Raw genomic sequence first — 13,026 nt, 5'->3', positions numbered from 1 at the left:
TGAGCAATGATATGATGTATGTAGTCCAAGAGTAGTCCATCACATGGTACTTTAATAGGTCCATTATCACTCGGAAGTCCAAACTCTTCTTCAGACATTTCTAGGAGTTGCCTAGTGATTTTGTTGTCGATATATATATATGCCAGGGGAACAACAAAACGAAATTGTGTTTGATAACTGCAGGGAATTTGCTGCAGCTATTAGCTTCATTGTTATGCCTTGCAAAAGAAATCCGGCCTCTTCCTTTGGGTGGCAGCAAACTTCTGCCATTTCTTTGCCATCTTGATTAATTTCTTGGAACTTATCATGGTGTAACTTAGGAAAGGGAGAGAAGAAAGTGAATGAAATCTGTGAACATCAATGATCAAACTTTTAGAAAATGTGTGTGTGTGTGTGTTTTTTTTTTTTTTTGTGTGTTGGACCAAATCAGAAATGCATTCCTCATAAGCTTTTTTTTTTTCTTTTGTATTACAATTTATTTGGGGTATAAGTTTTTTAAAAAATTAATACAAAAGGAAAAATTAAAAAAACTTGTTGAGAAATGCGTTTCTAGTCCGGTCAACAACAAAAAAAAAATAATAAAAAATTCTAAGTCTTTTTCCTAGGGTTGAGTTAGGGCTTAAATTTTTTGGCCAGTGAAAATGCGTACCTCACAGGTAACAATATAATACTAAATATTAGAAAACTAAAAAAATTAAAATTTTATGGCAGAATCTAATATTATTTATGTTATATATAGTATATTAAAAATATACAAAAATAATACACTTTTAGTATACTAAAAATATACATTTTTTATGATCCACACAAATTTGACGGTAGACCTTGGTCGGCAAATTATGCCCTGGATCCGTGTCCACAGTGAATTGTGGACACGGGCCCAAAACGACGTCGTTTTTAAAAAAAAACGCGTCATTTAGTTAAAAAAAAATAATAAAAAAAAATCACGCGCGTTTTGGCGTTAACGGCGTTATTTTTTTTTTGGATTATGAATGTACAGTTATGCCGTTATGAATGTACAGTTATGCAATTATGAAATTATGAACACAGAGCTCTAACATTATGAACTTACAATTATGAACATATATAGTGATAAAATTATGACCATGGAGCTTTAAAATTGTGAATATAGAGCTTCGAAGATTATGAATGTACAGTTATGGAGTTATGCACTGCTGGAAATCATCAGATTTCCGACCACCCAAAAGTGGTCGGAAACAGCCTAAATTGGGTCGGAAACCGTGTTTCCGACCACTTTTCTGACCAAAATGGGGATCCGGAAAAAGGCCCGTCGCTAATTCCGACCACAATAGAGAGTGGTCGGAAACAACGAGCACATTTTTTTAATCGTCGGAAACAAACGACGGGTTTGATACTTGGACGGATCCATATTTCCGACCACCATGTGGTCGGAAATTCCACGATCGGGCGGTCGGAAATTTGGAACCAAGATTTCGTTCGTTCCAGATTTCCGACCCATGGTGGTCGGAAACTAATAAATAAATAAATAAATATATATATATATTTTGTAATTTACAATTTCTATTGCTACTTTTCCTACAAATTATACACTGCTTTACCAATTTTAAAACTAGTAATTTCATAACACAAATATTATACATTTCAATATCAAATTTAATTATACATAATGTTGCAATTCTAATGTCCACCATCATTCAAAATGTGCTAATACAATCAAAATATTTCCTAAATCACAAAAAAGTTAGAAGCTTGGATCTATTGCTGAAGATCATCTAACCCATCACAAAAAAAAAGTTAGAATCTTGGATCTATTGCTCAAGATCATCTAACCCATCACCAAAAAAAAAAAAGTTAGAATGTTGGATCTATTGCTCAAGATCATCTAATCCAACACCACTATTTTCATGGCTAACGGCGGGATTAGTAGACTGAAAAGAAGGTTGATTTGCACCACGAATTGCAGCAAATTCCGCTTCTAACCATGCCATTTTTTCCTTCATTTGCTTGTTCTCTTCTTTTAGTTCCTTGATTTGATCCTCATAAACTGCATGTGCCAATGATTGTCCGGATTTTGAATTCTTTTGCGTCACAGCCTCAAGGAAGTAGCGCGGTGTATCTGATCCAAATCCATAAACAGATCCTCTTTTCTTGAGGCCACCGACTGCCAAGAACCATGCATTTGACTCTCCAAGCTCAGGTTGAGTTTGTTGTTTTTGAATTGCAGCCTCCTATATTTAACAATTTTTACCAAACACAATCATTTTATCATCTCAAAATCTAATAAATGTTATGACAATCATGTATTAATTACAATGAAAATGATATTTTGAGTTCTGGTTTGTGAAACCAGAACTCAAATAATTTTTTGAGTTCTGGTTTCACAAACCAGCACTCAAAATGATGTTTTGAGTTCTGGTATGTGAAACCAGAACTCAAAATAATTTTTTTGAGTTCTGGTTTCACAAACCAGAACTCAAAATGATGTTTCTGCTCTAATATAATCTGCATGTTCCATCCTCTAACATGTCTAAACTAAGCATACTTTTAATTAGTTCTCAAGTCCGTATAGTTTCTGCTCTAATATAATCTGCATTCTAAATATCAGGATATGGGGTATTCTTACTACTATATTTGGATGTTGGCACAAGTATATTATGGAATATACTTTTTAAAACAAGTAAAACTGCTTTACTAGGCCTACACTTTTAATTCTAGGAAAAGTTTTAGTATCTTACATTTACATGATCAGCCTTTTTGCAAACAAACTCATTTGTCTTTTTGCGTTTGTGAGTTGCTTGGAACAACACTGCATGAGAGGGCTCTTCTCCAGACTTTTCTTTCTATCCAAGACAATAAACCAAATATTAATGTTGTTGTTTAACTATAAATTGTATTTAAATAGTAGTAAATGACTTACTATTCTTCTCCTATGCTCAGAAATGGAGATTGAACCTGCAGTGTGCAGTGATGGTCCCAATCCCCCGCAATCTGAATTTCTATTTCTTTTGTTCTTCGCAGCAGTCTTCTTAAACTCCTCTGTATTCCAAATGCTGCGGTATTGGGCCAAAACCTGATCATTCATCCAATTTGGTGGTGCATGGCCTCTTGCCAAATTGATGCGAACCTGCCCCAACGTGTCAGATAATCTTCTAGCAGCCTTTTTGTGGAATATACTCTGAATTACTGCCTCATCTTCTGGATTCCACTTATACTTTTTCTTTGATAAGATTAAAAAAAATCAAATTATAATTAGTAAATGTATAAAGTAATAGTTATAGCATCTGGAGCATAAAGTAGGTATAAAGTAATTAGTAAAGGTATAAATTATCAAATGTATATATTAGTAGTTCCCTATGGTAATTATAAAGTAATTTACTAATAGCAGTTATAAAATAAGTTACCCTGAATTCATTAAACCATACGTCCTTCATATGTGTAGGAGCATCATTGTATGATTTTATAGGGACTGTCGACTGCCATTGTTGTGCTACTGCCGGTGCTGGAGGTGTGAAGGAGGAAGTAGGTGGTGAAGGAGGAAGTGGGCCGTGTGAAGGAGGAAGTACGCATGAAGTGGGAGAGAGAAGATGGAGAAGTGAAGTGGTGGAGGGAGAGGGAAATCTAAGTAGTGGAGAGAGAGATCAGACTTAATGAAATTTTCCAAAATTTTAGATTTCCGCCATTTTTATTTTTTTTTTGGGCTAATTCTTTTTTTTTTTTTTACAATTACTTAAATTTTTCTTAAACACTAATTAAAATTAAAGTAAACATTAAAATAATTTAAATTTCAACTCTAAATTAAAAATCACCCTCATCATTCTCTGATTCCTCATTATCATCTTCATCACCAATATCTCCACTATCATCTTCATCAGAATCATCACTGTCATCTTCTTCAATTTCTTCAGTATCTTCTTCTTCTGAATCTTCAATTTGGACACCGTGGTTGGACCATTGATTTCCGATGTGAGGTAATTCCACTTCATTCATTTGTAATGGTTCGTGCACTAACTCTTGCACGTCATCTTGAATACTTTGATCACCCCCATATGTAGGCAACGATATGTTATCTTGTTGATATGTGTAACTAGAGCTATAGGCACAATCAATAGTTCCTCTTGGGCGTACATTCAAGACTACCCACCAATTTATTTTCTCCCGTATACCCCGTGGGTATGGAATATAACACACCTGACATGCGCTTTGTGCAATGATAAAAGGATCATATTTCCTATATCGTTTATTGCAATGCACCTCAGCGATACCATATTCGGAATTGAATATTGATCCAATATTGGGTGTTGGGTCAAACCACTAACACTTGAAGAGAACAACCTTTTTTATTGGAACATTGGGGTACTCAACCTCAACAACCTCTTGCAATTTGCCAAAAAAATTTGATTCAAATTGTGTTAAACCTGTTCCCTTGATTGACACTCCGTAGTTAGCAGTCGACTTTCTACAGCAATATTCTTCAGTCTGAAACTTAAAACCATTAACGACATACCCAGTGTATGTGTTAACCTCCATTATCGGCCCAGATGCCAAATCAATGAGTGATTGGTTACACACATTGTTCGTTGGACAATATACCTAATAATAAATACAAAGAAAATGTCACATAACAAAAAAATATAGATAATAATGAATCAAAAATGACAAAGTGAATTAACTTCTTACATATTCTTTAAACCAATGTGCAAAATTTCTTTCAACTTCATTGTCTACATCTTCATCAGTACAACCAGGATTGTAACGTCGTAAACCATTTTCATACATCCTACAATACTGATATTAGATATATATATATATATATATATATACACACACACACATTTGAAATCAAAATGGGAAAAAGTGGAGTACACATACCTTAAAATCGGTTGAACCTCCTCACAATTCAGTAACACATATTGATGAGCGGTGAAACGTTCTTCTACACTCAAATATCTTGTCTTTCTCCTGCCCATCGACCGACCAGGTCGATTGAATATTGACAAAGTAACTGGCAAGTTCTGATCAATGCCGCCATCATTTAGGTTCCGACCTATCCTTGTTCTTCTACTTTGCACATCATCTTCAAAATAAAATGATGCAAAGTGTGTTGCCTCTTCAAGCATATATGCATCGGCAATTGAACCTTCAACATATCTCTTATTTTTCATTTTGGACTTCAAGTGATTGAGGAAGCGTTCAAATGGATACATCCAACGATATTGTACTGGGCCACCTAAACGTGCTTCATAGGGAAGATGGACAGGCAAGTGTTCCATGCAATCAAACAGTGCTGGAGGGAAAAATCGTTCTAACTTACACAATGTTAAAACAATTGAGTTTTCCATTTCCTGTATTTTGTCTACACGTAGGGATGTAGAGCAAAGATTTCTGAAAAACGCACTTAACTCAGTCAAAGGCTTCCAGTGACAGCTTGGTAAAAACATGAAGGCTACAGGCATAAGAAACTGCATAAAAATATGACAATCATGACTTTTCATCCCTATTAATTTAGAAGATGTGGAATCAACACATGTAGCCAAATTAGAAGAAAACCCATCAGGTAACTTCAAAGTTCGTAACCACTCATAGACAGCTAATTGATTAGTACGATTCAAACTGTAGCTTGCCTTGGGCATAAGATAACGTCCATTCTTTTCCACCAACTCAAGTTCGGGCCTATTACACACGTCCTTCATATCGAGACGTGCATTAGGCGTGTCTTTATTTTTAGCTGTGCCTTTGACATCCATAACTGTGTGGAAAATGTTATCAAACACATTTTTCTCTATATGCATCACATCAAGATTGTGACGTAACAAATTATCCTTCCAATAAGGCAAATCCCAAAATATGCTTTTTTTTTTCCAGTTGTGTGCTTGTCCAAACCCCTCAATGCGACCAATTGGACCATCAATAATCCTTGGGATATTTTCCAAACTATGAAACAACTCATCTCCTGTCCAAATTGGTTGAGGTCTTGATTTCTCAGCTCGTTGTTTGACAAAGGTATCTCGATTCTTCCTCCAGGAGTGATTCATTGGAAGGAATTGACGATGACAATCAAACCAACATGTTTTATGACCATTCTTCAGATAAAATGATTTAGAATAATGAAGACAATAAGGACATGCTAGTTTTCCGGCTGTCTGCCATCCAGATAACATACCGTATGCAGGAAAGTCATTGATGGTCCACATTAACGCAGCGCGCATCATAAAATTTTGTTTAAGTGATGCATCATAAGTTAAGACACCTGTTTCCCATAACAATTGAAGTTCATCAATTAAAGGCTGAAGATAGACATCAATATTGGCCTTTGGATTCTTCGGTCCAGGAATAATACAGGTTAAGAATGTGTATGGTGTAGTCATACACATTGAAGGTGGGAGATTATACGGAACAACCATAACAGGCCAACAAGAGTACGGCTTTGCATTGAAACCAAAAGGAGTAAATCCATCAGAACATAAGCCCAGTCTTACATTTCGGGGATCTACTGAGAAATCAGGGAACCTTCTATCAAAGTGCTTCCATGCTTCACCATCAGAGGGATGACACATAATACCAGGTTCGCGACGATTTTCATAATGCCATCGCATGTGTGAAGCAGAGCTATGTGATGCATACAAACGTTGCAATCGAGGAATGAGAGGAAGGTAATGCATTCTTTTGCGAGGCACCTCTTTTGCACGAGTAGATCCAGATGGGCAAGGTTTAAATCTTGTCTCACCACAAAACTTACAGTGCTTGTCATTTATTTCAGACTTATAGTACAACATACAATTGTTTACACAACAATCAATCTTCTCATGTCCAAGACCAAGCTTTGTAAGTAACTTTTTTGCATCATAATACCTGGTAGGTACTCGATTATCGGGACCCATCAAATGATTAATATACTGAAATATCTGATCCATTGCTAGCTGTGGTATATTAAAAGTTGTCTTGATATTCATCATCCTCAATGTATATGCCAGCTCTGTTTCTTCATTAACATTCATTGATAAAGGTTGTCTCGCAGCATCTAACAATTCGTAGAAGTTTTTTGCACTACTATGTGGTTCTTCATCTTGGTCATTTTCGACATTTAATGGAAAAAATGATGGACCAGATGCATCAAAAACCATTTGTTCATATTGGTTATTTTCACTAGGGCCCTCATTCATGTGTGGTTGTATTGAAGGTGGAAGCTCACCGTGACATGTCCAAATCCAATAACTTGGTTCAAAACCCTTCCTATATAAATGAACATGAACATCATCTGCAGACAAGTGTACTCTATTCTTACACTTACTACATGGGCACCTAATCTTCATTGAAGCCTTGTATACAGGAAGTGTGCTTGCGTAATTTACAAATTCCTCAACACCCAATAAGAACTCATCTGTGTACCCCCTTTTTCCGGGTAACAATCGATTATACATCCATTTCCGATGTTCAGGTATATTAGCCATGTAAAACAACTGTAAAAACATATATACAGTGCAAACACAAATATAAAAGTATTAAAAATAATACTAATATTTTAAATAATCATATACACTCATACTAATAATTAGACACATATAAAATGTCATTTGTAAAAAGTACAAATATATAAATAATTATAAACATACTCACATATACATATATGCACACTATACATTCTTCAATCATATTAAAATAAATAATCTAAATAAGTATTCACAAAAATATATTTAAAAAATCAAACTAGATCTAAGGAAAAAAAAAATCATACTAGTTAATAGACACACATATAAAATGTAATTTTAAAAATGTACAAATATACAAATAATTATAAACATATTCACATAAATACACATATACATATATGCACACTATACATTCTTCAATCATATTAAAATAAATAATTTAAATAAGTATCCACAAAAATATATTTAAAAAATTAAACTAGATCTAAAAAAATTCACACTAGTAAATAGACACACACATATAAAATGTAATTTTTAAAAAGTAAAAATACACAAATAATTATAAACATATTCACATACACACATATACATTCTTCAATCATATTAAAATAAATAATCTAAATAAGTATTCACAAAAATATATTAAAAAAATTGAACTAGATCTAAAAAAAAGTCTTAATAAATAGTAGATTTAAGAATGTAAACACATACCTTAACTTGATATGATGTAGTACAACTTGCTTTTAGCACTATTATGCATGAATTATTGAAAGAAAACCTGCAAAGAAGAAAAAAAAGCAGTAGAAGGGGGTAAAAAACAGAGAAAATAGGTCTGGAAATACGCAGTGGAAGCATTTAGGTATTTCCGACCACCATTAATTGTCGTCGGAAAAAATATATTTAAAATTCAAACCGCCGACAGTTTCCGACCACTGTTACCATGTGATCGGAAGTTCCGACCACCTACTAATAATGGTCGGAAATTGCGACCCCGTTCCGACCCCCTTACCCATTCGCCGGAAAATTGCAAAAAAGATGATTTTTCCGACCACTTTTTGTGGTGGTCGGAAAAGTGGTCGGAAATACGATGATTTCCAGCAGTGATGAATCTACAGTTATGGAGTTATGAATCTACAGTTATGAGATTATGAATCTACAGTTATGGAATTATGAATGTACAGTTATTGATCGAATTATGAACAAAAAGCTCTAACATTATGAACTTACAATTATGAACATATAGTGATAAAATTATGAACATAGAGCTCTAAAATTGTGAACATAGAGCTTCGAAAATTATGAATGTACAATTATAGAGTTATGAATGTACAGTTATGGAGTTATGAATGTACAGTTATGGAGTTATGAATGTACAGTTATAGAGTTATGAACGTACAGTTATAGAGTTATGAATGTACAGTTATGGAGTTATGAATGTACAGTTATAGAGTTATGAACGTACAGTTATGGAGTTATGAATGTAAAGTTATTAATAATATAGTAATAAAATTATGAACATAAACTCCTATAACGAAGCGGTCTGAAATTTAAAAAAAAAAAAAAAAAAAAGGAGATAACAGTGCCTAACGGCACTGTTACCCGTGTCCAGCAAGCATGCTGGACACGGGTCCAACGCATAACGATTGACCTTGGTCTATGGTATAACAATTGGATTAAAGTATGGCAGGCCGGATCAACATTTTAAAAACAATCAATACCCAAAATGGTACACGACTATCAGACTATGATGATTTTTCTCGATTTCATCTTAAACGACTTTTGTGACCTAATTTAGTACCAAACTTGTGTGTTTTTGCTCTATATAGTCCTCCGCTTATTATTTCGTCCAATTGGTGTTAACTAGATGGACAATTTAGTAATTCCAATATTTGACCATCTTTTACCCTCTTTCATTTACGACCTACTACGAAGCAGATACCTAAAGATAAATTTCTCTTCCTGCAAATCCTTCACAAATGTTGCATTTCGCTTCTTCTGCCACACCTCTCGCGTTGGTGGCGTCATTGGTAAGTCCAGATGCATCATCAAGTAGCTTCAGCAGGATACTACCGCCAAGATTCGAGTCGACGACTCTGGCAACAACTCGGATGAGCACCGTGTCATTGTCGTCATAGATTCGGCCTTGGTCAATAGGAAGATTGAATTTTGCACCAAAAGGAACGAAGAAGGAGAAGAACAAGAAGAAGAAATTAAAGACCGCTTAGCAGTGAGGAATTTGAAGTCTCGACGGCGCATGAAGCCGTGGTTAGGTGTTTTGAGAGAGTGATTGAAGTGACCGCGGAGAGCATCGGGATGGTATTGGGCACCAGAAGTTTAGTTTCATGTAGACTCCTTGCTAAGGTTAATCAGGTATGGTCGGTGATCAACAAAGGTGGGATGGGTGTTGATTTGATAAGGAAGGAAACTGGTTGTAGAATTAAGGTCATAACATCGGAAAATATGTCGACTTGCACGTCCCTGGGGGACAAAGTTGTGGAGGTAGTAATTGGTTAAGGATTTGTAGGAAGAGAAATTTCACACAGAGAACATCCTCAATAGTATAGTTTAGGTGCCAAGTAGAAAAGAATGAGAAAGAAAATAATAATAAAAAAATTGTTAGAAAAAGTAAAAAATGATGGTTAACGCGCTCGGAGCGTGGAGTACATGCACACGGCTGGGCGTTTTTGTTGCGCCTCACACGCACCAATAGTTGTTTTTTATTAATTATTTGGGTGGGGTCTACAGTGGAAGCAAAAAACCAGATTCTCTTACAAACATCTCAAACATTCTCTCTCTTCCTTCTCTTTCTTCCACCTCACATTTGACCACACAAAAAACCAACAAAAAACCTTGTATTGAGGATGCTATGAAGATTTAGGTAGCTGCTTCACAAGTCGTAAATGAAAGAGGGTAAACGAGGGTCAAATATTGTAAATACTAAATTGTCCCTCTATATTAACACCAATTGGACGGAATAATAAACGGAGGACTACATTGAGTAAAAAACAAACAAGCATGTGACTAAATTAAGTCACAAAAATCATTTAGGAGAAAATCGAGAAAAACCACCACAGTCAAGAACCATTTTGAGTATTAACTCATTTTAAAAACGTAGGCTAAGACGACAAATTATGTTGTGGACCCGGGTCCACCTTCTAAAACGGCGTCGTTTTGCTTCAAAACAACACCATCTGAATTTAAAAAAAATTGCTTCCTTCCTTGTCGTTAACTTGCCGTTTATCTTCAGAATTCGTTCATCTATATTCACAATTTCTGAACTCTATATTCACAATTTTTGAACTCTATATTCACAATTTTAGAACTCTATATTCACATATTTAGAACTGTATATTCACAATTTTAGATCTCAATATACAAAATTATAGAACTCAATATTCATAATTGTAGAACTCTATATTCACAATTTTAGAACTCTATATTCATAATTTTAGAACCAAATATTCACAATTGCAGTTCTCAATATACAAAATTACAGAACTCAATATTCACAATTGCAGAACTCTATATTCACAATTATATCAATAGTATAACACAATTTTTGAACTTTATATTCACAAAAAAATAATATCATTGGCTGAGGAAACGGCGCCACTAACGACACCGTTATTCCATACGCACAAAGCTGCGTCGTTTTGAACTTTGATCCACCTTGCAAGGTGGACCCAGTCCATAGCATAATAATTGGGCTAAGATAACAACCCACATTTTAAAACTCCGTATTAACGAACACGGCAAATTATTGTATGGACCATGGTCCACACAACTTGAGTGGACCATGAGTACATTTTTAATATACTAAAGATACATTATTTGCGTACTGAAGGTACATTATTTGATAGTATATATAAAATAATGTACTTTTAGTAGTAAAATAATATATCCTCAAATAATGTACTTTTAATATATTAAAAATGTATTTTTTATTTATGGTCTATGCAATAATGGTTGAACTAACACAGCACAAGCCACATTCAAAGAATATGGGTTGATACGGCCCGAATCAGCCTACTTGATAGTTGATATCACTAACCTAGTATTCATAACACGGCAAATTATGCCCTGGAAACGTGTTCACCGTGAATGGTGAACACAAGGCCAAACGACGTCGTTTTTAGGCAAAAAAAAATAAAAATTCGTGGATGTGGAGTTAACGGCGCGTTTTGATCAAATTATGAATTTTCTGTTATGAGATTATCTCATAACAGAAAATTCATAATCGCATAACAAAAAATTCATAATCGCATAACAGAAAATTCATAATCTCATAACAGAAAATTCATAATCTCATAACTGAAAATTCATAATCTTATAACAAAAAATTCATAATCTCATGGTTCCAAAGTGAATGTGTAGGCATGGTTCCAAAGTGAAAGTGCAGGCATGGATTCATAATTTATGAATGTCCGTGATTTCGGACGGGAATGTGTAGGCATGGTTCCAAAGTGAATGTGCAGGCATAAATTTATAATTTATGAATGTCCAAAATCATTGTTCACCTCAAATTAAAGTGAAACCGCAAAATGTGAAAATGAAGAAGAAAAGTCATGCAATTAATTAAGAAAAAAGAAAAAAGTGTACTAACACCGTTGGAACCGTGTTCACCATGAATGGTGAACACGGTTCCATGGCATAACGCTCCTCATAACACTCCCTTTCTCTTAAGCGCCACATTCTTAGTTTGATCTGAAACACATCGCATTATTCATCCCACTCCACAGAGTATTCTGATCTGAAATACATCATATCGTCACCGCTTTCAGTTCATGGGGATATGTGGTATAAGAAAAATAATATTGGTATGTTTTCTTTACTTGATTGCGGCTGTGTTTAGATCATTTATCGGTTGATTGTAGGTCTTGTTTGCCCTTGTTGTCTAACTCTATCACAAATTTCAGTAGTTGGTAAACTACACATGAATATTATCCAAGCTTTAAGTGTGTTGTATAACATTAAACTTCAGTATTTATATTAGGTAATTTATGCATTGATCATAGCTCTTGTTTGCCAGTGTTCTCTACCACTATTGCAAATTTTAGTTGTTGGTAAAATTGCATTACTAGGGGATGGAAGCCGTGCAGGATATTAGTGGAATTTTCTTGTTTTCGGGCTACCTAATTAAAAGTGGTTAGGATTTAATGGTCATCCTGACCAAGTATCACTTTGAGGTTTTGGAAAAATCATAATCGTTATTTGGTGGTGTAGCATTACAAGTGGTTTCATACTTTCATGGGTTCCCTTCCACCCTTGGTTAGAAATTGGTTTAAAATTTTGATATAGGATGTTGTTCATAAATGGAAAATTATTTTTTAGTTATGATCGCCATTGTGTCAATCATAGTTGGTTTCTCACCATAAAGCAATTGCTCATAATGGCTGGTTTCTTGCAAAATTATTACTGGCTCCTCCACCCAAAAAAGAAAACATTTTTCTTCCTTTGATTGTTGGTTGCCGCACCATTTCCAGCTTACTCCAAGGACGGTTAGATGAGAATTTATTTGGCATCAACTATAGTATTCTTGAATGACTTATTTCCTTTTATGACCATTTTCCTTTGTGATGCATGTCCTCGAGACTAAAATAGAAATACAAAAATATAG

General features: G+C 34.6%; 1 protein-coding gene and 1 long non-coding RNA gene across 2 annotated transcripts; both read right to left on the bottom strand.

Moving 5' to 3' along the window:
- Nucleotides 1-4,480: 4,480 nt before the first annotated feature.
- LOC109154181 lies at nt 4,481-4,876 on the bottom strand. Its single transcript, XR_002049661.1, has 3 exons — nt 4,852-4,876; nt 4,660-4,759; nt 4,481-4,572 (listed from the first exon to the last, which is right to left on the bottom strand). It is a non-coding gene; the product is annotated as an uncharacterized LOC109154181 (long non-coding RNA).
- Nucleotides 4,877-5,382: 506 nt separating this feature from the next.
- On the bottom strand, nt 5,383-9,434 carry LOC109154154. Its single transcript, XM_019302016.1, has 4 exons — nt 9,349-9,434; nt 8,121-8,187; nt 5,530-7,439; nt 5,383-5,425 (listed from the first exon to the last, which is right to left on the bottom strand). Exons 1-4 carry the CDS (start codon nt 9,432-9,434, stop codon nt 5,383-5,385), a joined length of 2,106 nt encoding a protein of 701 aa, XP_019157561.1.
- Between the last annotated feature and the right edge of the window lie 3,592 nt (nt 9,435-13,026).

This window comes from Ipomoea nil, unplaced genomic scaffold (genome assembly GCF_001879475.1).
Source record: "Ipomoea nil cultivar Tokyo-kokei standard unplaced genomic scaffold, Asagao_1.1 scaffold2610, whole genome shotgun sequence".
Taxonomy (NCBI): Eukaryota; Viridiplantae; Streptophyta; class Magnoliopsida; order Solanales; family Convolvulaceae; genus Ipomoea; species Ipomoea nil.
The sequence above is the reverse complement of the archived record's forward strand: the minus strand, read 5'-3'. Positions and strand labels throughout refer to the sequence as shown.